Consider the following 26,939-nt stretch of genomic DNA (forward strand, 5'->3'; position numbering starts at 1 on the left):
GGCGGGGACCAGCTGCAGCGGGATCAAAAAGTCGCTGGAAAGCTCCTGAGCGATTTACCGGCTCGTCCCAGTGAGAGCAGAGCAACAAAGGAGGGAAAAGAAGCGGGCGGAGAGGCTCGAGCACGAGGAACTGGTCGACGACGTGGCGGCAGCCTCTTGTACGGGCCTGAGCTGCGTGAAAACTGTAGGAGCGTATCATCTGTCGGGCCGTCTCTTTCACGCAGCTCTCGGAGTCCGGCGTGGCGAGTAGAGGCTCTCGTTCCTCCTCGGCTCCTGCCCCACTCGGCTCGCCTCTTGCCAGCGCTCACTCTCGGCGGTAGGCCCTCGAGAGCGTGCACGATGCAGGGCACCGCTCCCTCGGCGCGCCAGACCGACTTCCGGCGGCGCACTGTGCTCCCGTCGACGCTCCAGAACCTGCGCACGACGACGTCGCAGACGAGCGCACTCGAGCTCACGTCGGACGAGTACCTCGACCGCGTCGAGGAGGAGCTCAACAGCGTCGTCGACAAGGAGACCGACAGCCTCGTCGACGGCATGCGCGAACTCGTCGCCCTCGCCCGCGTGCGTCCTCTCGCTCCTCTGCACCTCGTGCTCTTCGGCTCTGCCGAGCGGCGTTGCATGGCCAGGGTTCAGACTGCTGCGCTCTGACTCGCCTGATGCGCGAGACAGCCTCGATCAAAGCATGCGAGGCCGAGCGTATGCACTTCGGGCGTCGCTCGCTTGCGCTGGCAAAAGTTCCGGGCGCACTCTTCTCCTTCCAACCGCCCACACGAAGCAACGCTGTGCTGACTTTGATGCTGCCTGCTCTGCCGACCATGCATGACCCGACTCGCTCCCGCTGATCCCGCCCACAGCTCGACCCCGCCCGCCCTCCTCACCCCTCCGCCTCGTCGCACCGCGCCCTCGCGTCCCAGCTCCGCACAGAGCACATGCTCCGCAGCGCCCAGTCGCTCCTCTCGCTCGCACACACCCTCAAGCTGCTGCACCTGTTTGGCGACGGGCAGGCCGGCGAGCTCGCGCGCGAAAAGCGCGACAAGGAGCTGAGGGACGAGATTGCGCAGCTCAAGGCGCGCGCGAGGGAGCTCGCTGGGCACGAGGTCAAGCTCGGGGGCGCCTCGGCGCCCTAGCAGAGCTCTTGACATAGACGCGGACTTGCGGTCGAGGTGAGCCTCCTCCCCCTCCCTCGTTCCTCTATCCCCTTCTTCCCGGGAGACGAAGAAAAAGGCTTTCAGCCGATTAACCCAGCTCGGGAATATGCATCCGCAAAACAAACGGTTCCTTCGGGTTCCGACTCTGCTGGCGGCAATGCCCAGAACCTCCAGTCTGATCCCCTTCAATCTCGCCCGCACATTGGATGCTTGGTCATCCTCCGTGCCATACGACAGTCAAAGCAGCGCCAAGCGTTTCCTCGGACGGGTACTGACGAGTCCTTGCGCATTCGCAGATCTGTGATCCGCCGTTCTACTCGAGTCTCGCCGACTCGCTTGAAGCTTTCGAGCGGTTGGCCTGTCTGTAAATAACGTTCACGCTCTTGTTGTTGCAACAAAGTCATCTGCATCATTCACACTGCCGGGATCCATGACCAGGAGAAGGTGGGCTCCCTCTGTCTGCGGCGCGAACGCGCTCGCTCGTACCGACTAGCTTCTATTAGCTCTTGGCAGGCGCGCGCCGTGCACGCTGCGCAGTGCACACCGTCAGGGAAGGCGCTTGACCGGGTCGGCGTGGCCCCTTTGCGATCGCCGCGAGAGCTGGGTCGACCCTCTTCGATCCTCGTCGCACGTTCCGCCGACTCCGCTTGACCGAGTGCTGCGAATGCTTGTCCGAGCCGAGCGCCGACCCTGTTCGCGCAGTCTGCGCCTTGCAGGGCCGGATCTGCCCTCGTCGTCTATCGGGTTTGCAAGGGGTCGTCGATGAAGTCATGCTCTTGTCGCCGCAGCGTTTATCGCCCGAGAGGGCTTTCAGGGTCTCCCTCCTTTCTGCTGCCCTTGATCGCGCTCGCCTTCGGTCTCGCTCTCCCTGCTGCACGCGATCGAGCCGCTTCTGCTCTTGCTCCCCTGCTCCGCGGTACCGCCTCTACCGCTCGCTCGTCGACGAGATGAACAACGCGTACCTCCCTCCACAATTCATGGTCGCCTACCCAGGCAGTGGCCCCGAGTCGTTCTTCGAGGACGACGAGAAGTACGCTGGGTACTCGAGTGCGTCGCATCCCTCGACTCCTGCATCTCACTATGCCCCTTTTTGCTGATCTCTGGTCTACCTGCTGTCCATTCAGGCCTCGGCACCATTACCGCCCGCGACGCTTTCACTCCTCTCTCCGAAGACCCGCCGACGCTCGGCTCGTCGACAACCTCTGCCGCCTCGGCCAAGCCGTACGACTACACGGCCGGCTCGTCGCGTCCCTACCGGGACAACGACGACTATGCGCCTGCGTCGCGCGACTGGCTCGACGAGCTCCGGTCGAGGGACGAAGTCGCGAACCAGGGGACGAACGGGACGGGCGCGGGCGCCGGCGCGCAGAGCGAGACGCAGCGGGGCAAGGTGCAGGATCTGCTGTCGCTCGATGACGGGGACAGCGACCAGCGGGTGGGACAGGCGGAGGGGAACTAGAGGAGTGTGCGGTGCTGGCGTGCCGGTTGCGCGCACCCCCTTCTCCTCGCTTGTTGTGTATATAGACCTCCGCTGCCCTGTAGCACTCGCCTTCCATGCCCTTGTAGCCGCGATCCCGCACAAATGTCTGACACTGACCATGCTCTCTTCACGCATTCTCGCGGGGCAGTCTTGAGTTGCGCAGAGTGCGAGACTTGGAGTTGCGCTCGGCGATGTAGAAGGTAGGGTACATGCTGTACAACCGAGAGAGGGGATGACTGCGATAAGAGAGGGAAACAACGAGGGTCGTGTGCGTATTCGTGATGGGAAGAAGCAGAATCAGAGAGGATAGGCAGGTTCAAGAGCGGAAAGACGCCGCCGAGGATCCACCTGTAGGCGCGAAGCCGATTAATCAGGTGAAAGCCCGATGCATCGGGGCTCGAAAGAACGCACCGGAAGAAGCGACGTCGAATTCTGCATCGATTTTCGCCAGCGCTGCTGCACCTTTCGCCGTCCTAGGCGTCGGTCGAGGGTAGCTCCTTTTCGGAGCGGGTCCGGTCGGCGGCGCGACCTTCTTTGTCATGCCAGCGTTGTGCATCGTCGGTCCTGCAAGAAGCCCGCTGAAGAGGCCCTTCTTGACGACCTTGGCGGCAGCCTGCGCCGTCGAAGCGGCCGCCTCGGCCGCGCGCTCGGACGAGTTCTTCGTCTCGTTCGAGCCGCGAGACCGCATCGACGAGTTGTCGTCGTGCGAGCGAATGCTCCCGTTGTCCGTCGAGAGCGTGTTGGCGAGGTTCGAGATGCTCGGCGTCGGGCTCGCAGTGAATCCGCTGTCGGACGATTCGGGGATCGACCCGAGCGCGCCTGCGCCGCTGCTGGCGACGCTGCCCTTGCGCTCGCCGCCGAGGCGCAGCAGCGACGCGTTGCGCGAGAGCGACTCGGTCTCGGCTGCGAGGCGCGCAGCCTCGGCTCGCTGCTGCCGGTCCCATTCTTCGCCTGCTCGCCAAGCTTCGGCGATGTGCGCCGGCGTAGAGGGCGAGATAGCCATGGAAGCGGTCGGAGTGCGCGTCGCGCTGCGATTTCCGCTCGATGCGGCCGATGCGGATGGAATGGGAGGGAGAGGACCGCTCGGCGAGGGTGGAGGTCCGGTCGAAGATGGGGAGGAGTAGGCGGACACGCCGGTTGCGGCACTTAGCGATCCGTTGCGTGAAGGGTACGACCCAGGCGGAAGCTCGCTAGGAGGAGTCGGCAGGGGGCCTTGTCGCGAGAGCATCGCTGGCGGCGAAGAGAGGGAGGCAGGGAGACCAGAGGGGACAGGTGGGAGAGGCGACGAAGCTGGATAAGCCGCGCAATGGCCGGACGACGGAATGCCGTTGTATACGGAGGAAGCGGCGGTGCTCGCTTGCGAGGATGCGACCGACGAGCGGGTGTAGGGTAGACTACTGTCGCCGTCGCCGCTCGAGTAGACTGAAAAGGCAGAAGAGGAGGTCGAGGCTAGGGGAAGCGTCAGTCTTTGAACCGAGGGATGAGGAGTGAGCTGGACTGACCGTGGCTGTTGCCCGAGAATCGCGAACTCGACGGCTGGGCAGACGTCGGCGCCTCGAGGTGCGACGAGGTGGCGCTGCCCCTTCTCGCACTCAGCATGCACTGCATCGCGCGGATCTGCAGGGCGACCGAGTCGCCGAGTGCGGCCGCCTCGTACACTTTCGCGCCAACCTCGGGGCTGGTCTCGAGGGTCTCGTGCAGCGCGTGGATGACGAGCGCGCGGAGAGCAGGCACGACCGTGTCGTACGATTTTGTGAAGACGAGAAGCGATGTAAGGACGGGGAGAGCGCGCTGATGCGGCGTAGAGAGCGAGAGCGTGTGGAAGTACTGCAGGAGCGCCTTGACTTCGGCAGCCGATAGGGGCAGCTCAAGCGAGTGCGTCGTGATGGGGAAGATGCGCGAAGGCGCTCGCACTGGATTTGACATCACGGGCGCGGCTTTCTTCGCCGGCACGGGCGATACGACCCGCTGCATCGCGCCGTCGATAGGCTCGTCGTCGCTCGAGTCGCCGTACGAGCCCGAGCCCGTCGTTGTTCGCTGCTCGCGCGCCTCGACTGCCGCATACGCCTTGGCCTCGACGGCCCGCAGCTCGTCGGCGAACCAAGGCCAACGCGCCTCGAGCAGCTTGCGGCTGCAGCCGAGTCGTTCCTTGTCGCTCGCGATGATCTCGTAGTCGAAGAGCTGCGGCTGTGACATAGTGAGGAGTCCGAGCTGCTGCTGAATCGCCGGGATCGGTTGAGGCGGTGGGACGTAGACGCCGAAGCCTTCGAGGTCGACGAACGCGATCTGGGAGAAGTTTGTCTACGCATGGGGTAGTCAGCATCGCTTGTTCGAGGGAAGAGGGAAGAGGACTCGCCTGTCGAGAATTGTAGTCGCTCGCCATGTCGCGCGACTGATCGCCAACAACGACGAGCGTGTTCCGCCAGCCCACTGCTGGACCCCATCCGCCCTTCCCGAATACCTTGTCGAGCGGCAGCGCCTTCCATACGAGCTTGTCACGCGTCTTGCTCGCTGCCGGCGCTGTGCCCAGATCGAGCGTCCAGATGACGAACTCGGCGCGATTGACGCCGACGTGCGCGCCAGAGAGGACGAGGTGATGCCCGCAGGCATAGGCGTGCGGGAAGCGCAGGCCGGGTGGGAAAGACGGGTCGCCGACCATCGAGTCGGAGAGGGATAGGTAGGCGGGAGTTGTCAGCGCGTCGTGGACGTGCGGGATCATGTCGAGGTCTCGCCGTGGGCTGCGTGAAACGACGAAGCACTGGTCAGGTCCCAGCGCGAGCAGGTGCTTCAAGACGGGTTGCAAGAGACACGCACCTGACAAAATTCGAATTGCTGTAGACCCAGACGGGCTCTTCCTTGTCCTCCGTGGGCTCGATCGCGTGGCTCGAGTACACGAGCACCTCGCCGTCGGTCCCGATCTTCTCCTCCCTCGGCGCAACGCCGACACTCGCCGCCGCCGCGACCGAGCGGTACGTCCCGGCTTTGCGCGGGTACGGCGCCTGCGCGACCCACTGCATCTGGTCGAGGTCGAGCACGGCGAGGTCGGGGAGGTAGTTGTTGTCGGCATCCTGGCCGCCGAGAATCACGAGGCGGGACGAGTAGGTCGGCGGGTCCTGGGAGAAGCCTGGTGGAGGACGCGAGGCGACGCGCGTGAGCTGCGAGAGATGCGCATAGCGAGGCGATGGGGCAGAAGTGCCCGGAAGGCAGGTCGGTGAGGGGAAGGACCAGGTGTGCCGCTTCGTGTCGAACAGGACGAGCTCATTCAGCGTCTCGAGGTGCGCACCGCCGCTGCCGCTCGACCCGGCGACGTAGCTCTGCCCGCCAAAGATTACGAGCTGGTCGTCCCAGGCCTGAGCGGAGTGGAAGTACCGCGGCGCCGGGCCCTCGGCTGCAACTGCAGCCGTCGCGCTTGCTGGGACCGCAGCCGGCGGCCACAGCTTGGCCCACGCGAGCGAGCGCAGGTCGAGCGCGTAGACGGAGTTGGTCATCTCGCGGCTGTCGACCGGGCGGCCGCCAAAGACGAAGATCGAGTCGCCCGCGAGCGTGACAGACGCGCCGACCTGCAGAGCAGCGAAAGGCCGGTTTAGCTCAGATCGCTCTGGCCTCGCCGTGCCGTGCGGACGGGCCGATCAGCAGCAGCAGGAGACGGGGAGCAGGAACGCACCAGCGGCGGAGGGCACTCGCCCTTCGTGCGGCGCACCGTCGAGGTGAGATCCGCCCAGTCAGCCATGGCCGTGACTGTGTCCTGCTTGTCGGGCTCAAGGGCGAGGCGGCAGGCGAAGGGCGCAGGAAGGACTCGGCAGCTGTGGGCAGTCGGAGAGGAGAGGCGAACGGCGCGGACTCCGCACGGCTGTCGGGCGGCACAACGGTTGTCGGAAGGTCCGCGAGAGAGGCGTCTCTGTAGCGTAGCGACGCGAACAGCGAGAGGAGACCGCGTTGCACGGTCGTCGCGCAGCGCGAGAGCTTGGTCGAGCGTTGCGACGAGCTCGCGAAGCGGGGGACTGAGCGCGAGGCAAATGCAAGCCGGATGACAAGCCGGCCGCCGAGCGCACGAGCCTCGCGACGGTGAGGAGGATCCGAGCGAGGAGCCGCGACGAGGGTCGTGTGAGCACGGAGCAGGCAGGAAGCGGTAGCCGAACCTAGCGCAGCAGGCGACAAAGGGGCGCAGGCGGGACACTGCGCACTAGAACGAACACGCGCACGGAGACTCGCGCCAGAAGAAGGGAGGGAGACAAGCTGATGCCGAAAGCCAATCGCACGGCTTGACCCCGCGCGCTGCTCACTGGGCTGGTGCCGAAATCGAGGGTGGTCGCCGTAGCGGCATCTCGTGTGTGAGGCACTGATTGATAGTTGCAGACTTCACTTTGCGGATCGTTGAAATACTCTTAGGCGAGACGAGGCGGAAAGCGACCGGTTCAATCTCTTCTTGATGTGCGACGATCGAGGTGCTTAGGCCTTGACCGCCTTGGCGAGGTCGGCGAGGGCCTCGCGGCGCTTGTACTTGCCGTCTTCGAGGACGCCGACGTCTGCGGCAGAGGAGGGGGTAGGAGAACGGAGCGAGCGGCGTCAGTCGTATGCCCAAAACGCAGGTTGGGGCCAGAGCGGGAGGGCCTCCCGCTCTCCTTATTACACAGGCCGCTATGAAGGGCCAGAAGACCTCGTGCGCGGCCCAGCAGAGTATGGAAAGGAGGCATAAGGGCAAGAAGGAGAGCAACGCACCGGCGTCGGACGAGAACGAGCCGGTCCACTGAACAAAGGTCGAGCCCTCCTCGGCACCGCTCGTGACGGCGAAGAGCGTGATGGTCGAGATGACGGACGAGTACGAGAGGGCGGGCTCGGCGGTGAGGACGCTGTACGAGATCGAGTGACGGAGCGCTGCCAGGTTGGACGAGTCAGCCGGGCGGACAAGTGGGCCGGGGACGAGAAGAACTGACACGAGTGCTCCTCCTGCTTGACGTGGAGCGTCGTGCCGTCCTGCAAAGGCGAGGGAGAGGATCGGGTTTAGCTGCAGCGCGAGTCTCAGGCTGTCCGACGACGAGGTCCACCTACCTTGAACTTCCACTCGAAGCTGCCGGCGCCGCACACTAGTCAGCAAGACCTACTGGAAAAGCAGCAGAGCGAACGAACGCACACGTCGGCCTCGTTGCTGATGCCCGCGCTGGCGGGACCCGAGCTCTGGAGCGCACTCCACCACTTGGAGAAATCGCCGAGCTTGATGAGGTGCCAGACGGCGGTGAGGGGCGCCTTGATGACGGCCGACTCGACGGCGTAGTTGCTCGTGGCAGGGGACGACATGGTGTTGTGCGGGATGAGGGTTGCGGAGAAAGGAGTGCGAGAGGCTGCGAGCGGACGGGTGGACTGGTTCAGACGGGTCCTGCGATCCACAGAGTGACTTTGAGCCCACTGGCTGTGCAGGCACTTAGTGGGGACAGGAGCGAGGTCGAGGTCGTCTGCTCAGCGACGTCAAGGCGGAGTAGGGGGCGGTGTAGCTTCTGCGCAACAGCCTCTCCAGTATAAAGTATGCTTGGGACAGTTGTACGAGTGATTCACACGTGTGTAGCATCCTGTACTGCTTCCGCTCCAGGTTGCGGAAGCGGCGCGCTCTCGAAACTCGCCTCGCCGTCTTCATACGAGACTCGCCGTGCAGCTTGTTTTGATTTGCTGTGCTATTTGCATACTCCAGGTGGTCCGAAGGCCACCGTCAGGCGCTCCTTGACGCCGAGACACCCATCACCTCCTCGTCGACGAGTTGAGAAGGCCGCTAGGCGTCCGTTCAGGGCTCTCGTTCCTGCTTGTCGCTTCTCTGTGCTACCTCGTTCTATTGCTTGAGCTGCGCGCTGTTGTGTCCCGCTGTACGGGTTCTGGAGCTCGGCGATGCGACGCGAAGAGACGCGTGTCTCTGCTGCTGGCAAGGCTGCTCGATGCGCTTAGGCTGGTGCTGTTTGCTACCTTGCGCTGGCTGTTGCACTGCCCTCTCAGCGAGAGAGACGCGCCTGGGGAGGGCGAGGGCGAGGATCGGAGGCGAGGCGATGCGGGCTGCGATTCGCGGGCTCGCGGTCGCGCTCCCGTGGCGCCGCGCACCCGCTGGCGCTCTGGCTGGCGCTCCCCTGCTCTGGCTCTGCTCCCCTTCCCTCTCTCCCCCTCGCCCCCTCGCGTTTCTTTCCTGCCTTCTCTCTTCCCGAGCCAGCCTCTTCCACGGTGCGTCTCGCTCGCCTTCTCGCGTTCCTCGCGCACCCCTCGCGAGCCCGCAACTCGCCTCGACGCGCTACGTGCCCCCGAGCACCCTCGCTCGTTTCGCAGCACCCGCTCACCATCGTCTTGTTCCCGCTTGCCCCCTGCGTTGCCCTTCTGCGCCCATTCGACGCGTCGGTCGCCCTTTCTCGCCTCGCGCCTCTCGCCTCGCCGCACGTTTTCTCGCACGCGTCTCGGCTTCGGCAAACACGCTTCGTTCGGCGCCCATTCACTCTCGCTCGTCGCCCGCCCGCGCTTTTGTCTGCGCCCGATTCGCACGGACCCCCCATCTCGCTCTCGCTCTCTTGCCCGCACGCGATCGAACGACCACGCAGATGAAGTTCACGATCTCTGCTGTTGCCGTCTCGGCCCTCGCGCTCGCCAGCTCCGCCGCTGCGCAGGTCACCATCAACACCCCGCCCCCTCTCTACACCTGCCAGAACGCTCTCCTCTGTGCGTCTCTCCTGCCGTGTTCAGCGAGCGCGAGTGGACCCCTCGCTCGCCAAGCGCGCCGGGGCGCGGCGCGCCTCGGCATTCCCGCCCTTTCGTTGTGCAGCCACTGATGGTAGCCACCCTCCCGCCTACAAACAGCGTGGTCGGGCGGACAGGCTCCGTACTACGTTCGGTACGTCGTGTTTGATTGGCGTGCTCGATTGCCGAGCTGATCGCTCACCGCGCTCCGCCACTCTGCAGCGTCAACCAGGGCGGCTCGACCACCAACGTGAGTATCCTGCGATTCGTCCGCCGCTTTCGAGAATGAATACTGACCGTCTTGCGCGCTCTAGACCCTCGAGACCATCCAGAACGGCGTCGACTCGACCTCGTACTCGTGGCAGGTCAACCAGCCCGCCGGCACCTCGGTGCGTTGCATACCTGCATACGGTGCCCTACTGCTTCCACTGACACGGTGCCTCTGCGCAGGTGACCCTCGCCATCACCGACGGCTCTGGCCAGACCAACTACGCCGACGCTGTGCGTTCCATTTGCCCCGCCCGTCGGCGCATTCGTGTAGACTGACGAGCTCGTTTCGCTTTTGCAGGTTACCATCCAGGACGGTGGTGACACGTCGTGCATTGGCGCGTCGGCCTCGGGCGGCGCTTCGTCGTCGGCCGCCAGGTGCGTTCCGCCGCACTTCACCGCTTATCTCTCACCGACCCGCTGTACTGATTGCGCTCCGTCCGCAGTTCGTCCGCCGCGTCGTCGGCTGGCTCGTCGTCGGCGGCTGGCTCGTCCTCGTCGGCTGCGGCCACCACTGGCTCGCAGACCTCGCGCTCGTCGCAGAACCCCTCGACGACCGAGTCGACCCAGAGCGGCACCGCGGCCTCGCAGTCGGCTCAGCCGACCAACGGCGCTGCCTCGCTCGCCCTCTCGGGCCTCGCCGGTGTCGCCGCCGTTGGCGCCGCTCTCCTCGCCTAAGAGTAGAGCACGTCCCTTCGCTTCCCTCTCTCTGTCCCTTTCACGCGCGCCTGTTCCAACGGACACTCGTTTTCCCCTACCTCAATCCGTCTCTCTCTATCTCACGATCTCGCAATCCACGATATCCTCGCGCCTCGCCGCAGCGTGCATCGGGCCGCGCTCGTCTTTTACCTCTGGCCCTCTCGCTTGCATCCTTCGCTCCCTCTTCCTCGCCCTGCGGTCTCGCTCTTGAGGCTCGCAAGAGCTTAGTAGCCCTCGTTTCGTCTGTAAAGCCCCGCCTTTTTGCCTTCGTCTGGCGCTCGAGGTTGGAGAGCGTTCGTCGCTTCCAGGACCTGCTTGAAGAGGCTTCCGCTTGCGACTCTCGGCTTCGGGTTCTTTTGCCTCGGCGGTCTGCTCAACGTATCGTTCTTTTGCAACTCCTCGCCAACGCGACACCCCTCCATTCGTTCACAGCCTCGCCAGCGACGGGATCTCAAACCGCACCTCGATCCCCTCGGCGACCTCGTCTTCTTGCCACCCAGCGCCGCTCTTCTGGCGCGTGAACCGGCTCAGCGCGACGCCCTCGCCGGCGCAGTGGCCCGACGCGCACGACCCGCGGATCGTGAGGACGCGCCGCGCGCCGGTCGTCGGGTGCGTGAGGAAGAGGCCGCGGCCGCAGAGCTGCGGGAGTGTGAGGGAGTGCGCGGCGAGCTGTGCGTAAGGGCGAAGTAGCGGGAGTCAGCACGGAATCGTGGACAAGGGGAGGGGGGAAGGAAGACGAAGAGCGGCGACGTACGAAATCCTCCGAGACGGTGACCCACTCGCGCCGATTGTCGTCCCGCGTGTCGTATTTGTCCATCCCGGGGCAGACGACCTCGCCCTCGTACGGCACCGCGGCGCGGAACTGCCAGTCGCTCACCTGGCCGAACGCGTCGAGCCCGCCGTAGATCTGCCGCAGCTGCTCGAGCGAGAGGCCTTCGACCGACCGGTCGCGGTACTGCCCCGAGAGGTAGCTCACGTGCTCGACGCGGTCCGAGAAGAAGTACGGGCCTGTGAAGACGGTCTGCTTTGGCATCGAGGTCGGCGCGGCCGTGGCGGACGAGGTGGACGTCGCGAGGCGCTGGGCGTTCCGCAGCGAGACACGCTCAGACGGGGAGAGCTTGCTCCAGTCGATCGAGGCGGTGGCGGTGGCAGAGGCAGAAGCGGCCGCGGCAGCCGACGAGGCGGAACGGGCGGCATCCCTCATCGAGACTCGCTCGGCAGGGCTGAGCCGCTCGGGGACGGGAGAGGTAAGAGCCGGGAGAGCGAGGGCGAGGAGCGGGAGCAGAGGAATGGCGAAGTGCATGGTGCCAGGGGATGGGTGTCTGAAGGCTGGGTGCGCGGGAGAAAGAGAGCAGGAGTCGCCAGCATGACCGCTTCTTCAAGTCGCCGCCCGAGACGAGCTGATGCAAGGGATGAGACTCATCCATCAAAAGAAGGGCGTCGCGTCGCTTTGTTCGTCCGCAAGCGGTGAGGAGAAGAATGGAAGCGATGAAACAGAGCAGGGGAAAGAACAACAGGCGAGCGCGGCCGACAAGTTCGCCGGACCCGGTCATTTCTATCCGTAGAGCCGAGCTAGCCCGGAAGGGGAGTAGCACAGGGCCGACATGGCTTGGCGCGACGGCGCGAGTAAGGGAAACGGGCGACGCAAGCAAGTTGGGAAGGTCGAGCAGTGTCGGCGTCCCTTGTTCGTCACAACGAGTTTTCCCGGACAGCTTGCATGCTCGACAAAGAGTGTCAGACAACGCGACTGTATTGCCAGGAAACGAGATCGATGCAGCGATCCGAAGAACTAGAGCAGTGCGAGGGAAGGGATCTCAAACCGGACCTGCGTCCCCTCCGGAAGGATGGCCCACGACTGAGGCGAACCAAAGTCCTTGTTCCGCGTGTACCAGCCGAGGGCGACGCCCTCGCCCGGACAATGCGCCGAGCCGCAGGAACCGCGAATCGTCAGGACGCGGCGCTCGTTCGTGTCGGGGCGGAAGAGGAAGAGGCCGCGCTTGCAGACTTGCGAGAGGGTGAGTGGATGGGTAGAAAGCTGCGCGAGAGACCGATGAGCCAAGCACAAGGCGCAATGAGCGAGGCGAGAGATGGACGCACAAAATCGTCGGTCACGAGCGCCCATTCGCGAACCTTGTCGTCGGTCGTGTCGTAGTGCTCCATGCCGGGGCACATTTTGCCCTCGTAGTCTACGGCCGCATCGTAACCGTACTTGTCCCAGTCGACTTCGCGGCCTAGAAACGCCATGATTGCCGCGTACCCCGCCTTGTCCTGCTCGAGCGTGAGCCAGCCGACGTAGCGGTCTTTGTGCTCGCCCGAGTTGTACATCACGTGCTCCCTGTGGTCCGAGTGGTAATACGTGCCGGTGAACGCCGTCTGCTTTGGCGTCAAAGTCGGCGCAGCCGAAGCGGACGAAGTCGCCGTCGCGAGACGCTGCGAGTTGCGGATTGAGACCCGCTCCGCGGGCGAGAGTTTCGACCAGTCGATCGATGTCGTGGCGGTGGCGGACGCAGAGGCTGCAGCCGCCGCCGAGGAGGCGGAGCGGGCGGCGTCCCTCAGCGAGACGCGCTCGGCAGGGCTGAGAGGGTCTGGGGAGGGAGCAGCGAGAGCCGGGAGGGCGGCCGCAAGGAGTGAGACGAAGGCGGTGACGAAGTGCATGGCGAAGTTGCGTGTGTCGGGAGGGCGCAAAGAAGACAAGCAGCTACGCTACAACAAGCGATTGCCGCCGCGTCTTGCTGGTGGGAAAGCGAGCTGATGCAAGGGATGAGACTGCATCGTCAGAATCAGGCATGGAGCGGCTTTGTTCGTCGAATCGTTGATCGGATGGAGGAAGTCGGCATGAAACAAAGCAGGGGGATCAAAGGAATCCGGCGTGCAGGAGCGCAGTGCAGCACTGGGGCACTGTGCGAGCCAAGCGAAAGAGGCAAGGCCGTATAATCATCGAGACACTGCCAAAGCGAGAGTGCTAGAAAGTGAACCGCATTGTTCCGTACACATCCCGCCTGCTCAAGCCTGCACGTCCGCCGCCGCAATGGCCGTCCCGAAGCCGTCGTGCAGTAGATTGACAGCGCCCTCGACGAGCGCAGCGGCGGTGACGAGACGTTGACCGTTGGGCGTCAGGCACTCGTGAGAGCCGATGGCGTCGCGCACGATGACGACGTCGAAGCCGAGGTGGAAGCCGTAAACGGTGGTCGAGGTGACGCACACTGTACAAGAGCGCGGTGTCAATGCAGAACATGTGCGAGAAAGGAAGGGTTAGACGTACCCTGAGCCATGTAGCCCGTCAGCACGATCTGCTTAATGCCCTTGCTCTCGAGGTACTCCTGCAGATCCGTCTCGTGGAAGCTGGAAAGGAAGCCCGTCAGTAGGTAGCACGTCGATCAGAACAGAAGAGCGACGGACCTGCTGGGCATGTGCTTGATGATGACTTTCTCGCCCTCGGTCGGGCGCAAGTCATCGAAAAAGTCGCCCGAGGCATCCTTGGCGTTGTACGAGACAGGGTCCTCCTCGAGCTCATGGTGCAGGATCCAGATGACCTCACCGCCGACCTGTCAGTTAGGACCCGACTGTCAGTGTTGAGCACGCAAAGCGGCAGAAGGAAACGCGAGGCGCACTTGGCGGTACTTCTGCACGAGGCCCTTGATGACCTCGTTGTGCTTGGTCACGTCCGTGATCTCGACCGGTGCGCCGGGAGCGTAAGCGCCCTGGACGTCAATGACGACGAGCGCGCTTGTCTTCGAAGACGCGGAAACTGGGACGTTCGGGACGCGGAGGATCTTCTCGCGGAAGCGGTAGGCGGCGGCGGGCATGTGGACGGCTTTTTGGAGAGCTGTGAGTGGAAGGGGAAGGACGAGTCGAGGCCAGGTGGACAAGAAGTGTGAAGAGAAACAGAGAAGGCGAGAAGCAGAGGCGCTCTTTTACGGCGCGGGCTTGCGCAGGCGTTCATTTGCTGTGTAAGCGTGCTGACCAAGGCCTTCCACGTGCACATTGCGCAGACGAGCTGTCTGCCGCGTGTCTCGCTGCGAGCAGCACGCAGAGCGAGTCTGAGTAAGCAGGCGAAGGGGTCAAGCAAGGGCACACAAGCCAGCCGAGCGGCGCCTCAATCACCTCGCGGATTTGAGACCCACAGAAACGTCACGAAATACCTGGTCACAGTCTGCAGAGCGCGCCATCCAGCAGGACGGCGCACGACTGATGAAGACGGGGACAGGGAGCCGTCCCAGTGCATCGCAAGCTGGAAAGCGCGTAGCGTGTGCAGGCCAGCCGCAGTGCAAGTCTACTGCTCAAGTATGCACCCTTTGCGAGCCTTTCTGTGCATGTGAGAGACTGGTTCGAGGACAACCATCTCGTGCAGTCGGCGCTCGTCTTGGCCCCACTTCCGCTTTTCGCGCTGCAGCGATGAGCGCAACGCAGGCCCGACCAGCGCTGTCTGCGCGGCGGAGCTCGGCCGTGTCGTACTCTTCGCCCGGCCTCACGCCCTCGCCCGGAGGCACGCGCTCGTCGCATCTCTCGCCGCTCCACATCAAGGTCCAGCGCCTCCTCTCGGCCAACTTCGAGGATGCAGGGACGCGCGCTGCACTCGACACGCTCGGGCAGCTCGAGCGCGGCGAGGCCGACGAGGGCGCTGAGGCCGGGTCGAAGCAGGTGGGGCAGCAGCCGCAAGTGCAGCAGCGCGGCATCGGGACAGCGCTTAAGCGCGGCGGACTGCGCAAGGAGGTCGACGGCAAGATGGCCGAAGGCAGCCGCGAGTTCCTCCAGGCCTTCTCCGAGGTCAACGACGTGCGTTCGCCCTCTTCCCTCTCTCTGGCGCTGGTGGCTCACCTTGCTGCGCCTGTTTGCAGAAGCTGAGCATGCTCCAGTCGCATCTGGACGCCATGCACGTTTGCTGCGACGAGGTCCAGACCGAGCTTGACAAGGCGAATCAAGGCACACGCTACCTTCTCGAGCACGCAGAGGGTCTGCGCCAACAACGGTCTGTCCCGCGCGTTCTCGCCTATCCCCATCACGAGCTCATGCAATAGCGACTTCACAGGGCAACAACCACCGTCCAACAATCTCTCGTCCACGTCTTCCTTACCCGCTTCACTCTCACCGACGCCGAGCTGCGCGCCCTCAACTCGCGCGAAGTTCCCGTCGGGCCCGAGCTGTTCGCTGCGATGGACAAGACGGACCGGATACGCGCCGATTGTCGGGCGCTGCTGAGCGGAGAGGCAGGCGAAGGGACACAGGCCGGGTGAGTGCCGCGTGCCCCTCAATCCGGCTTCTTGTCCATACTCGAGCACAAGACTGACGATCGATAATCCTGCGCCTGTCCGCAGTCTCGATATCATGGAATACACCAGCCAGCATCTTGAGGCGGGCTTCTCCAAGATCCACAAGTGGCTGACGTTCGAGGCGCGCGGATTCGCCAAGGACGTCCTCGAGGTCTCGGCAACCGTGCGCGAGGCCGTGTCTCGTCTCAAGGCGCGACCAGATCTGCTCTCGTAAGTCACGCGAGCCCTATCGGCGGAGCTAGGCTGATAGCCGTCATCAACTCCGCAGCGAGGTCCTCTCGGTCCTCGGCACGACCCGCTCCACCTCAATTCTCAACCTCTTCCTCGACGCCCTCACGCGCGGCGGCCCAAACGGTCTCCCGCGGCCGATCGAGCTGCACGCGCACGACCCGATCCGGTACATCGGCGACATGCTCGCGTGGCTGCACCAGGCCATGGCGGGCGAGCGCGAGTTCCTCGAGAGCCTGTTCGGGACCAAGGAGGACGAGAAGGGCGCGCGCAGGGTCGGCGAGGTGCATGCGCTCAGCAGGCATCGCAGGATCAAGACGGGCGTCGAGGGCGCCGAGCTGCTCCGAACCGACCGTGATCGCGTCAAGAAGCTGCTCGACAAGGACTTCGAGGGGTGCGGAAGGCCGCTCAAGGTGCGTACGCGCAGAGGCGCATCTGTTGCGAAAAGCTTTGTCGTGGCTGACTGCGTAAACGCGTCTCGACCCTGCAGATCCGCGTGCAACAGACGATCAAGTCGCAGGAGTCGCCCATCATGGCGTACCGCATTGCGACGCTCATACACTTCTACAAGGTGACGATGGAGCGCACGATTGGCGAGGACGCGCTCATGAGCACCGTCCTGGGCGAGATCATGGACCACGCGTACGAGCTCTTCTTTGAGACGCTCAAGGCGCAAGGACGCAGCTTGCTGCGCTTCATTCAGGTGCGTCACCTCGTCGCTATGGATTTGTCGGCTCGTTCGGACAGCGCTGACCTTGCCTCCTGCGATATCGTCTACCGCACAGCCTCCTGCCGCCGCCCTCTCCGCTCCGCTCCAGCTCCGCGAGATCCTCTCGACCCTGCGCGAGGTCATGACGGTCTACGCGACCTCGCTCCTCGAGCACGAAGCGTCCGTCCCGTCGCCCAAGTCGCGCGAAGCCGACTTTACGGACGTGCTCGACGCGGCGCTCGACCCTGCGCTCGACATGTGCACGCGCATGGCCGAAATGCGCCCCGTGGAGTGGGACCGACACGTCTTCTGGGTCAATTGCGACGAGGCCGTTCTGAGTGCGCTCGAAGGATTCGAGTTTGTCGGGCAGAGGAGGGGTTCGGTCGAGCGGGACGAGGAGACGCACGTCGAGAGCTTGACGGCCGAGCATGTGCGTTCGGATGTGTTTTCGACAGTCGCAGTCCAGTTGACACTCTTCCTGCATACAGCACTCACACCTTCTGAGGGAGAGCGGGCTCGAGCCAGCCGTCTCTGCCTTGCGGACCAAGGAGGCCGGTGTGCGTACCTTCCGCTGCCAAGTCGATGCAAGCTGCCTACTCACCCGCGCTCGCCCATACAGACTCCGTTATCGTCCCTTGCGCCTGCCTCGCCTTCCGCCCTCCTCACCGCCCAAGCCACCCTCACAACCTTCCTCTCATCGCTCGACCCGCTCACCTCTCCTCGCCTCGCGCTGCTCCCGCCGCATCTGGCAACGTCGGTGCACGCCGAAGCACTCGCGCGGCTGAGCGCGGCATATGGAGAGCTGGCAGACGCGGTGCTCGATCCTGCGAACGGTTACGAGGGTGCGGAGAGCTTGCTCAGGCGGAGGAAGGAGGAGGTCGAGATGCTTCTCGTGGTCCGGTAGACAATGTCGTATGCAAGTGGGACAGCAGTACGCGTCCAGCAAGCGTCCTGATAGGAGAGAATGCGGAAAGCGATCGACGCGTCGCCGACGCGTGATTTTGGCCAAGTCCGTCGAGACGCGTCTTCGAACTCTTGCCTCGTCCGCTTGCCGCTTGAGCCAGACGCGCCAGCTTGACTGCATCTCGCAAGCTCTAGTTTGCGCCCCCTACTCGTACCCAGGAAGCCGCCCAGAACTCTCGCCCGCACCATACCCGCTTCATCTCCTCGACTCTCACGTGCCCTCAGCATGACGGTTCAGCCGCGCGCGAACCCCGAGGAGGACCAGTACCTCGACCTCGTGCGCGCTGTCCTCGCTCGCGGCGAGAAGCGCGCCGACCGCACCGGTACGGGCACGCAGAGCCTCTTCGCGCCTCCTCAGCTGCGGTTCTCGCTCTCCCGCCCGCCCGCCGCGTCCGTCGAGTCCACCGAGCCGACCCTCGTCATCCCGCTGCTGACGACCAAGCGCGTCTTTTCGCGCGGGATCATCGAGGAGCTCCTGTGGTTCGTCAAGGGATGCACCGACTCGAAGGTCTTGAGCGACAAGGGCGTCAAGATCTGGGACGGGAACGGCAGCAGGGCGTTCCTCGACTCGAGGGGACTGCAGCACCGCGAGGAGGGCGACTTGGGGCCTGTGTATGGGTGCGTCGAAGCTCTCCAAGCGTCTCTCTCCAGGGACTCGAGATAACCGCCTGCTCGCCTTCTCGGGCACAGCTTCCAGTGGCGACACTTTGGCGCCGAGTACCGCACGGCGAAGGACGACTACACAGGGCAGGGCGTCGACCAGCTTGCAGAAGTGATTGACAAGATCAAGAACAACCCGACCGACCGCCGTATCATCCTCAGCGCATGGAATCCCGCAGGTACACCCACCGCTCGGTCAGTAACGATAAGACACCAGCGACTGACATCGGTACCTGCAGACCTCGCCAAGATGGCACTGCCGCCTTGCCACATGTTCTGCCAGTTCTACGTCAACCTCCCGCCGCCCGATTCGCCTCCCGCCACCAAGCCCCGTCTCTCCTGCCTCATGTACCAGCGCTCGGCCGACCTCGGCCTCGGCGTCCCCTTCAACATCGCGTCGTACGCGCTCCTGACGCACATGATCGCGCTCGTGACGGACACGGTCCCGCACGAGTTCATCCTCCAGCTCGGCGACGCGCACGTCTACCTCGACCACGTCGAGCCGCTGCAGACGCAGCTCGAGCGCACGCCGTTCGCGTTCCCCGAGTTTGCGTGGAAGCGCAGCCGCACCGAGATTGGCGACATTGACGGGTTCGAGGCGAGCGACTTTGTCATCGACGCGCGGTACAAGGAGAACAGCCATGGGCCGATCGCGATGAAGATGAGCGTGTAGGTCTAGTGCGCGGAAGTGGGTCTGCCGCGACGAGGGGTCATAGGTGCGTCGCGCTTTCGCATCAGTTTCCTCCGACCAATAGCATAGTCTCTGACGCTCTCATACATTCCCTTGGTATGCACAGAAGCTCCACATGTTGTACTAGCTGCAGTACGATTTGCGGTACCAAGGCTCAGTGTTTTCTTCCGCATCGCGAGCGGGAGAGAGCGTCTCCATGTATACGCACCTCTCAGGCGCGATCTGGGCCATCTTTCCGGTGTAGCAGGCTATGATGGCGACCGTGGCGGCTTCCTGACGCTTTTCGAATGCCGCCGAACGGCCTCCCTTGTTGACCTCTTCTCGTTGACATCCCGCTCTCACGGCGCCACTACCGCCTACTTGCTGCTACTTCTTGGGAGGGGCCATGGACGGCCCCGTAGACTACGCACTGCCTAGTACTGCGCCGCTTCAGGCGCCCCTCGCCTCTTTCTTGGCTGGTTTGCTCGTAGGCGTCCTCGTGTGTTCCCCGCCTTCGCCCGCCTCGCCCACCGCCTCGCCGAGGTTGTCGACGACGCCATCGAGCACGACTGACAGCAGCCGCGCGCCCTCGCCCGCGCCCGAGTCGTGCGAGGCGCCGTCGCCCACCCCGCCGTCCTCGCTCGAGCCCCCTTCCTGCGCCAGCTCGCTCCGCATCGGACGGTGCGCCAGCGAGGAGCAACAGTACCTCGAGCTTGCGCGCAGCATCCTCGAGCACGGCGAGCTGCGCCCGTCGGTCAAGAGCGGCGCTGGTGCGCTGGCTCTCTTCTCGCCGCCGCCTCTCACCTTCTCCCTCTCTCGCCTCGCCGACCCGTCCGACCCGTACTCGCTCACCGAGCGCGTCCTTCCGCTCTTGACGACTAAGATGGTCAATCTTGACGCGATCAGGGAGGAGTTCACCTGGATGCTTCGCGGATGCACGGATGCCTCGAAGCTCACGAGCGGGATCTGGTCTCCCAACTCGAGTCGCGCCTACCTCGACTCGAAGGGCCTGTACGAGTACGACGAGGGTGACATCGGGCCGGGCTACGGCCACCAGTGGCGCCACTTCGGCGCCCAGTATCGCGGCGCCAAGGAGAACTACGACGGCGAGGGCGTCGACCAGCTCGAGCGCCTCATCATGTCCATCGAGACCGAGCCGGAGAAGCGCAAGCATATCATCTGCGCATGGTCCCCCGCTGGCTCGTTCCTCTCGCTCCGCTGATCGCGAGCCCGCGCGCAAGCTGACCTTCCCAAACTCGCCGTGTCGCAGACCTCGACAAGATGGCGCTCCCGCCGTGTCCGACGTTCGTCCAGTTCTACGTTCACTCTCCTTCGTCCTACTCCTCGTCCAGCCTCTTTTCCTCTCCGCCCGCCAACCCTCGTGCACGCCTGTCCTGCGCCGTCTACCAGCGCAGCGCGGATGTCGCGCTCGGCCTCCCGTTCGATCTCGTCAGCTACGCCTTCCTGACGCACCTCGTCGCGCACCTGACCGATCTCGAGCCGCACGAGCTCACGTTCCACCTCGGCGACGCGCACGTCTACCTCGACCACGTCGACGGGCTCGAGACGCAGCTCGCGCGCGAGATCCGCTTCGACTTCCCGACGCCCGAGCTCAGTAGGAGCAGGGAAGAGCTGGAGCGGGCTGGCGGGATTGACGCGGTCGAGGAGGACGACTTTCGGCTCGGGAGGTACGAGAGCGAGCCGCGGATCCGCTTCAAGCTGCATCCGTAGGCCAGGTGAAATACGCTCACTTCGACGTCATGCACCAGCGTTGAGTCACCGAGAGGCCTGCAACGGTGGCCGCGAAGCAGCAGAAGCGCGCAAAAGGATGGCAGAAGTCAATGAGCTTGACGGGGAAGTACAAGCGCAGTCTCTTTGTCACTCCTAGCAGCTGGAGTGTGTCAGGACAAGGTACCTTATGCCTGCTGTCTGGCCGCATCTGCTTCGGAAGACGAAACGAGCCGTAGGGACATGAAGCAAATTCGCGTGGCAGCGCGCTGCGGCCCGAGTACAGTAGAATCTGCCTACAAGCAAGCCTCTGGGAAGGGTCAACTCCTTGCTTGTAGGCAGATTTTGCTTTTAGAATTTGCCATGGCTCACACTTACCATGACTGGGAAGGGGATTTGGCTTGCTTGTAGACAGATCTTGCTTGTAGGTCTCTTGCTTATGTGCAGATTCTACTGTACCTTTAAATAATGATTTGGAGCGCGTCGCGCGCTTCCAGCAGCATCCTTTTCTCGCACTGCAGCACCTCGAGGACCGTCGGAGCGCCTGCGGCGAGAAGAGCGAAGCAGCAACGTCCAGTACGTCGTCACGCTCATCTCCCTCGTCTGCCTTATTTCCTCTGCGAGCACCTGAGGGCCTGACGGTAGCCCCCCCTTCCTCTGATGTTGGTAGCAAACATTGCTGCATAGCTTGCGGGCGGAGTGCAGCCCTGGCGCAGCGAGAGGAGGGCGAGTCTCGCGGAAAGCGTCGGCTGCTTTTCGTCCCCTCGGGCTCGTCTCGTCGAAGCATGACCGTCCTACGGTCAGAACAGCGTCAGGTGACGCGCTCGACGCAACGAAGGATGGAGGAGGGAGGCCGAGTGTGTGGAAAAGTGGGGGTGAACCGCGGCTTCCGAAGGGCTCCCTTCCTCGCTTCACTCTTGGCTGTTTCCTCCTGTCTGTCCGAGGTTCGTCCCGGGCCCGGCGCCAGCCAATGAGAACGCGCACGGAAACAAGTCTCCTCATCGATGTGCGCTCTCCTCCCCGGATTCCGTTCCGTTCGAGGCGATCAGGCCGGGTTGCGCTCCGGGACAACCTCGAATGTCTGTGCAATAGACTCTGCCTTCCCTAGGATGTTCTGAAGAGGTGCCCCGGGTGACAGTATGCGTCCTGTGCGAGGCCGGAAGAGGCCGGGACTTCGCAGGCGCGCGCTGTCCCGACTTGGCCTCACGCTGAAGCCGCAAGCTCTCTCTTCCTTTCCTCACTTGCCCCGCGCCTCTTTCCGCTCCTGCGCATCTGCTTAGCAGTGAGTCACACCCACTTGACCACCTCGAACAACTTGCATCTCCCCACGCGCTCGCGCTGACCCCGGTCCTCGTCGTCGCTGTCGCTTCCGCTCAGCCCCCCTCCCGCCTCCTTTCTACCCAGACTCACTTCAGCCATGCCCCACCGCACTGCCACTCCCATGCGCCACGGCGAGGAGCCCGACTACGACCCGTGAGTCTCGCTTTCCTGCCCCGATCACGTCCCGAGTGCGAACAATCCGCTCCAGCCCGCTGCACGCCTGCGGATGCGATGGCACTGCTCCTATGAGGTAGAACAACTCTCAAGGAATACCTCGAGCTGCCCGGCGGCCCTGTAGAGGGTTGTGCTGCAGCGCAGGAGCGGACCGCGGGTGCGAAGGTTGCCGGTCAGGTGGCCTCTCCGGCTCGACTCTAGCGCTTGCGAGCGATGCAGCGCGCGTGGGCGGGTCTGCACAGGGCTTGTCGCACTTTCGAGACCTTACCCAGCTTGCATGGGCGCCCCGCGCGACCGCGCCGGCGTGCGGGGGAGGCGCTACACTCGTTCACATCTCGCAATTGCGCTACAACGCTCTCATTTCCTCCGAAGCGCAACGCTGACACGCTCTCTGTGCTCGTCGCAGTGCGTCGCAGCCGACTTACGGTCTCCTTGGCAAGGATCTCGCCATGTTCTCCGAGGCCGGCTTCGACATGCAGAAGATCCACCTCAAGCGCAATGCTCCCGTCGCGCAGCTCTATGAGGACGCCATCAAGTACGAGGGTGCCGTCATTGCCGCCTCGGGCGCGCTCATCAACTTCTCGGGCAAGAAGACGGGCCGCTCGCCCAAGGACAAGCGTATCGTCTACGAGGAGACCTCCAAGGACGACGTCTGGTGGGGCGCGATCAACATCCAGATGGACGAGCACACGTTCGAGATCAACCGTGAGCGCGCCATCGACTACCTCAACACCCGCGACAACGTCTACGTCTTTGACGGCTTTGCCGGCGTGCGTCTCCTCCTGTCTCGCTTTTTCGCTCTGCGTGCCCGCTGACCGCGTCCCTGGTCGTGCAGTGGGACCCCAAGTACCGCATCAAGGTCCGCGTCATTGCGTCGCGCGCCTACCACGCCCTCTTCATGCGCAACATGCTCATCCGCCCGACCGCCAAGGAGCTCGAGGAGTTTGGCACGCCCGACTTTACCATCTACAACGCCGGCCAGTTCCCGGCCAACCGCTTCACGGCGGGCATGACGTCGCAGACGTCGGTCGAGGTCAACTTTAAGCGCAACGAGATGGTCATCCTCGGCACCGAGTACGCCGGCGAGATGAAGAAGGGCATTTTCTCCGTCATGCACTACCTCCAGCCCGTCAAGTTTGGCAATCTCTCGCTCCACTCGTCGGCGAACCAGGGCCCCAACGGCGACGTCTCGCTCTTCTTTGGTCTCTCGGGCACGGGCAAGACGACCCTCTCTGCCGACCCGGCTCGCGCCCTCATCGGCGACGACGAGCACGTCTGGTCCGACAACGGTGTCTTCAACATTGAGGGTGGCTGGTGCGCGCGTTCTCTCGCCTGTCGCTGCCGCCGGTGCTGACCCTTTCGATGCCGCAGCTACGCCAAGTGCGTCGGCCTCGACGCCGAGAAGGAGCCCGCAATCTTCAACGCCATCCGCTTCGGCTCGATTCTCGAGAACGTTACGTACGACTATGCGACGCGCGAGCCCAACTACGAGGACACGGGCATCACCGAGAACACGCGCTGCGCGTACCCGATCGAGTGCGTTCCTTTCCTTCTCCTTCCTCGAGTCTACCGAGACTGATGGTGTACTCGCGCTGCACAGGTACATTGACAACGCCATGATCCCCTGCATGACGCAGAACCAGCCGTGCGTGCTGCTTCTTTCGTCTTCGCGACACCCTCTCCTGACTTGGCTCTTCCTCCCGGTCGCTCTCTTCCCTCGCGTCATTTTCTACCTTTGGTCTCCAACTCCCAGTAAGAACGTCATCTACCTCACCTGCGATGCGTTCGGTGTCCTTCCTCCCGTTTCCCTCCTCGACGCCAACCAGGTGTGTCATTCGGCAAATTCTCGTCCACAACTCGCCGCTGACGTTTACATTACTGCATCACTAGGCTCAGTACTGGTTCCTCAGCGGGTACACGTCGAAGGTGCGTCCCCAGCTCAGTCTCCGATGCCGTCGTCGATGAGAGGCTGACCTTCTCTTCCTCTTCAGACGCCCGGCACTGAGGACGGCATCGCGGAGCCCACCCCTACGTTCTCTACCGTGCGTAGTCTAGGCTCACAACGCTTGAGGCCTCGACCCTGTGCTGAAGCTGTCCACTTTGCAGTGCTTCGGCGCGCCCTTCATCATCCTCCACCCGAGTCGCTACGCCTCGATGCTGGCGCAGAAGATGACGGCTCAGGGAACTAGGTGCTGGTTGGTGAATACGGGCTGGACGGGCGGTGCGTTCGGTACGGGCAAGCGCTGCCCCCTCAAGGTTACGCGCGCCATCGTCGACGCGATCCACGACGACTCGCTCGCCAAGGCCGAGTTCAAGAAGTCGCCCGTCTTCAACCTCTCGATCCCGACGAAGCTCGAGGGCGTCCCCTCCGAGCTCCTCGACCCCGAGCAGGCGTGGGCCGACAAGGCCGCTTTCAAGGCTACCAACCTTAAATTGGCGGAGATGTTCAACAACGCATTTTTGCGCTACCGTAATGAGTGCGCCCCCGAGGTTGTCGCTGCGGGCCCGCAGATCTAGGCGTTGTTTCGTTCGAGCGCGCCGCGGCGGCGAGTCGTCCTCCGTTTTTTGCCTTTGTATCCCTCCCGCGTCTCTCTCGCATGGACCCTGTGATTACTCAGATGCAGTACCTTCACTCGTGCCTGGTCAGAGAGCGGTTGCTGCTGAGCTTGCGCCGAAGTGAAAGAGAACACGGCCCTCGCTCCGAGGAGAAGCGGAAAGGCAGGCCGCTCTCGCTCTCGCTCTACTTCCAGCCGCCGCATCATGGCGACAGTACGCAAATGCAATTATCACAATGACAGTATGCAGACGCAGGCTACGGACGGGAGCGCGCAGCCGACGGGCCTCCCTGGCGGGCGAGGTCGTTGTCAACTTGCTCCATCAGGTGCACGAGGTCGTCCGCCCTGCCCGCAGCGGCAATGCAACTGATCATACCCGAGCAGCTTCTCTCGCCTCGGACTTCTTCCTCCCTGCGCCAGAAGCGATCCGGCGCCCGTTGAACCAGACGGTCGAGGTCCAACCATCCTTACCGCGATGCTCGTCGTCAAAGCGCCAGACCTCCTCCGACGTCGCCGGTTCTGCAGAAGCGACTCATCAGCTCACTATCCCGAAAGAGGCATCGATCTGTCCGGCTCATGCACGAATGGGACGAGAAGGGACGTACCTGGTCCCCTTTTCGCCGGAACCGATTGTGGCGCCACCTGGAAGGACTTCTCGTTCGACTGGCGGACGAGGTTGTCGAGCTCTGGGAAGACCGTTGAGGTGGCGAACGCTTCCGCCCACTTGAGCAGAACCGAGCAGCGCAGCGGGTCGAGCGCCTCCTCGAGCACAGCGCCGACGTGAGCCTCGAGCGCGTCAGCGGCGATCTTCTGGCGCAGGTGAACAGGGTAATCGCTGAGAGGGTCAGAAGTCGCTCGAAGGGCCTCGGGAAGCGCGTATGCCAGGCTGATGTAAGAGAGAGTCGCGTTGGCCGTCACCTTCTCCCGCGCGAGCTGTGTGGTCGATGTCGTCAACGCCCGGCGGCGTTTCCGCGGGCGAGGGCGAATGGACGTACCGAAAGTGCACCAGAAACAGCCTTGGGGTAGTTCTTCTGGATCGCCCAGCTCAGTATCCAGTGCAAGCAAGCGTCGCCGACCCACTCGAGCCTGCGGTTCGATTTCGTCTCGGCCACCCGGTGAGCAAAGGAGGACCTCGAAGTGACGCTGGGAAGAGCACTCTTGTGAGTCGCAGCCTTCGCGCGCAGGGCGCTGTCGGTGATGTCCGGCAGGGCTGGGAGGGCGGCAGCGTTGAACGAGAGAAGCGACGGCGTCCACTCAGAGGGCGGGGCGCGGGGCGGCATACGGCTGATCACTGTGGTGTCCTTCGCGCAACACTGAGTGGCACACGAATCTGCGAGCTAGCGGTCGCAAAGCGACGAACAGAAGGTGCGTGCGGTCGAGGCGGTGTCAGGAGCTCGCGTTGACCTCGTGCAAGACCGGAAGAGCGCTGGGCAAGTGCAAGAGCTAGCAGCAGTCACTGCACAGCGGAGCGAGGTGTGCGGCGCTTCGTGAAGCGGTGGAGACAGCGCTCTCGCTCTCGATTCCGTCGCTCTCAGACCTCCGCCAGACGCCGCACCTCTCGCGATTTTCGCTGCTTGCCTGCTGAGACGAGTGGACTCCGCTTCGAATAGCTTCGATGGGGGCTTAGGCTTCTCCGTCACTTCGCTGTCGCGCATTGTGGCATCGCCGCCATGCGATTGATGAGGATGAGCGCGGCCGGCCTGTATCACTTGACGGTTTGCAAGCTGGTTCATTGCGCTTGTAGGCTAGCTACTAGGCGAACGCGATAGAGCGCTGGCTCGCAGACTCCGCCTCCCGGCGTTCCGACGCCGCCAAAGCATCTACGCTGGAGCAAGCAGAAGCACCGCTGGCTCGCTTTCTAGCCCAATGCTTTCACGGGCAGACTTGAGGTACGATATATGCAGGTGAATGCGCGGAGCGCATCTTGCGTCTCGCCGGAAGCGACGCAGAGGACTCATCAACGGCTCCTTGACGGCTCCTTATGACGGCTCCTTGCTGCTGCTGCCGTCTCGCTCTCTTTCCCTTTCCTGGCGTCGGACATGGCTGCGAATTGTAAGTACCGCAAGGAAACCCCTGACGTGAAGCGAATTGCACAGCCGCCGCCACGGACGCGAAACGCTCGTTCGGGCGAGCGCGTCGAGGGGGTCCGAGCGACTTCGTCCTCGAGACCGAGAAGCGCGCGTCCTGTTTGCGCGTCTCCGCCAACGTCCACGAGCTCTTCTGTCCTCTCCTCGCATACTTGCCCTTCGGCTCCTTGCTGTGTCACGCCGTCGAGAACACTTCGCTCGCACACCCTCGCTATTTCCCCTCGAAGCCGTCGTCCGTCTTCGCGTAGCTCAAGTTCACGCGTTTACCCTTGAGCGACG

General features: G+C 63.7%; 13 protein-coding genes across 13 annotated transcripts; 7 read left to right on the plus strand and 6 right to left on the minus strand.

The window, feature by feature from the left end:
* Positions 1–339: 339 nt before the first annotated feature.
* On the plus strand, positions 340–1,127 carry JCM10292_005697 (uncharacterized protein; the record flags this gene model as incomplete). Its single annotated transcript, XM_076651344.1, has 2 exons — positions 340–561; positions 855–1,127. The coding sequence occupies 2 exons, from the start codon at positions 340–342 to the stop codon at positions 1,125–1,127; spliced, it is 495 nt and encodes a 164-aa protein (XP_076503138.1).
* A 968-nt stretch (positions 1,128–2,095) lies between these two features.
* Positions 2,096–2,607, plus strand: JCM10292_005698 (uncharacterized protein; the record flags this gene model as incomplete). Its single annotated transcript, XM_076651345.1, has 2 exons — positions 2,096–2,195; positions 2,273–2,607. The coding sequence occupies 2 exons, from the start codon at positions 2,096–2,098 to the stop codon at positions 2,605–2,607; spliced, it is 435 nt and encodes a 144-aa protein (XP_076503139.1).
* Positions 2,608–2,944: 337 nt separating this feature from the next.
* JCM10292_005699 (uncharacterized protein) lies at positions 2,945–6,358 on the minus strand (the record flags this gene model as incomplete). The annotated part of the gene is made up of 6 exons (XM_076651346.1): positions 2,945–2,976; positions 3,040–4,077; positions 4,131–4,929; positions 4,985–5,366; positions 5,443–6,188; positions 6,293–6,358. 6 exons carry the CDS (start codon positions 6,356–6,358, stop codon positions 2,945–2,947), a joined length of 3,063 nt encoding a protein of 1,020 aa, XP_076503140.1.
* A 719-nt stretch (positions 6,359–7,077) lies between these two features.
* Positions 7,078–7,923, minus strand: JCM10292_005700 (uncharacterized protein; the record flags this gene model as incomplete). The annotated part of the gene is made up of 5 exons (XM_076651347.1): positions 7,078–7,154; positions 7,348–7,503; positions 7,563–7,602; positions 7,678–7,696; positions 7,760–7,923. 5 exons carry the CDS (start codon positions 7,921–7,923, stop codon positions 7,078–7,080), a joined length of 456 nt encoding a protein of 151 aa, XP_076503141.1.
* Positions 7,924–9,194: 1,271 nt separating this feature from the next.
* Positions 9,195–10,275, plus strand: JCM10292_005701 (uncharacterized protein; the record flags this gene model as incomplete). The annotated part of the gene is made up of 7 exons (XM_076651348.1): positions 9,195–9,312; positions 9,451–9,484; positions 9,553–9,580; positions 9,645–9,719; positions 9,781–9,831; positions 9,899–9,975; positions 10,044–10,275. The coding sequence occupies 7 exons, from the start codon at positions 9,195–9,197 to the stop codon at positions 10,273–10,275; spliced, it is 615 nt and encodes a 204-aa protein (XP_076503142.1).
* A 447-nt stretch (positions 10,276–10,722) lies between these two features.
* Positions 10,723–11,599, minus strand: JCM10292_005702 (uncharacterized protein; the record flags this gene model as incomplete). Its single annotated transcript, XM_076651349.1, has 2 exons — positions 10,723–10,965; positions 11,051–11,599. The coding sequence occupies 2 exons, from the start codon at positions 11,597–11,599 to the stop codon at positions 10,723–10,725; spliced, it is 792 nt and encodes a 263-aa protein (XP_076503143.1).
* A 486-nt stretch (positions 11,600–12,085) lies between these two features.
* JCM10292_005703 (uncharacterized protein) lies at positions 12,086–12,951 on the minus strand (the record flags this gene model as incomplete). The annotated part of the gene is made up of 2 exons (XM_076651350.1): positions 12,086–12,331; positions 12,394–12,951. 2 exons carry the CDS (start codon positions 12,949–12,951, stop codon positions 12,086–12,088), a joined length of 804 nt encoding a protein of 267 aa, XP_076503144.1.
* A 348-nt stretch (positions 12,952–13,299) lies between these two features.
* Positions 13,300–14,102, minus strand: JCM10292_005704 (uncharacterized protein; the record flags this gene model as incomplete). The annotated part of the gene is made up of 4 exons (XM_076651351.1): positions 13,300–13,499; positions 13,559–13,638; positions 13,696–13,841; positions 13,908–14,102. The coding sequence occupies 4 exons, from the start codon at positions 14,100–14,102 to the stop codon at positions 13,300–13,302; spliced, it is 621 nt and encodes a 206-aa protein (XP_076503145.1).
* A 589-nt stretch (positions 14,103–14,691) lies between these two features.
* COG6 (Golgi transport complex subunit COG6) lies at positions 14,692–17,407 on the plus strand (the record flags this gene model as incomplete). Its single annotated transcript, XM_076651352.1, has 9 exons — positions 14,692–15,072; positions 15,135–15,265; positions 15,326–15,526; positions 15,612–15,776; positions 15,835–16,207; positions 16,285–16,497; positions 16,580–16,933; positions 16,992–17,060; positions 17,123–17,407. The coding sequence occupies 9 exons, from the start codon at positions 14,692–14,694 to the stop codon at positions 17,405–17,407; spliced, it is 2,172 nt and encodes a 723-aa protein (XP_076503146.1).
* Positions 17,408–17,692: 285 nt separating this feature from the next.
* JCM10292_005706 (uncharacterized protein) lies at positions 17,693–18,799 on the plus strand (the record flags this gene model as incomplete). Its single annotated transcript, XM_076651353.1, has 3 exons — positions 17,693–18,084; positions 18,157–18,305; positions 18,366–18,799. 3 exons carry the CDS (start codon positions 17,693–17,695, stop codon positions 18,797–18,799), a joined length of 975 nt encoding a protein of 324 aa, XP_076503147.1.
* A 403-nt stretch (positions 18,800–19,202) lies between these two features.
* Positions 19,203–20,527, plus strand: JCM10292_005707 (uncharacterized protein; the record flags this gene model as incomplete). The annotated part of the gene is made up of 2 exons (XM_076651354.1): positions 19,203–19,995; positions 20,067–20,527. The coding sequence occupies 2 exons, from the start codon at positions 19,203–19,205 to the stop codon at positions 20,525–20,527; spliced, it is 1,254 nt and encodes a 417-aa protein (XP_076503148.1).
* Positions 20,528–21,941: 1,414 nt separating this feature from the next.
* On the plus strand, positions 21,942–24,535 carry PCK1 (phosphoenolpyruvate carboxykinase PCK1; the record flags this gene model as incomplete). Its single annotated transcript, XM_076651355.1, has 9 exons — positions 21,942–21,997; positions 22,425–22,788; positions 22,854–23,332; positions 23,390–23,554; positions 23,619–23,663; positions 23,772–23,844; positions 23,909–23,944; positions 24,010–24,060; positions 24,125–24,535. The coding sequence occupies 9 exons, from the start codon at positions 21,942–21,944 to the stop codon at positions 24,533–24,535; spliced, it is 1,680 nt and encodes a 559-aa protein (XP_076503149.1).
* Positions 24,536–24,943: 408 nt separating this feature from the next.
* JCM10292_005709 (uncharacterized protein) lies at positions 24,944–25,853 on the minus strand (the record flags this gene model as incomplete). Its single annotated transcript, XM_076651356.1, has 3 exons — positions 24,944–25,092; positions 25,179–25,506; positions 25,569–25,853. The coding sequence occupies 3 exons, from the start codon at positions 25,851–25,853 to the stop codon at positions 24,944–24,946; spliced, it is 762 nt and encodes a 253-aa protein (XP_076503150.1).
* Between the last annotated feature and the right edge of the window lie 1,086 nt (positions 25,854–26,939).

Source organism: Rhodotorula paludigena (assembly GCF_050403205.1).
Source record: "Rhodotorula paludigena JCM10292 DNA, Rt_paludigena_JCM10292v1_ctg49, whole genome shotgun sequence".
NCBI lineage: Eukaryota > Fungi > Basidiomycota > Microbotryomycetes > Sporidiobolales > Sporidiobolaceae > Rhodotorula > Rhodotorula paludigena.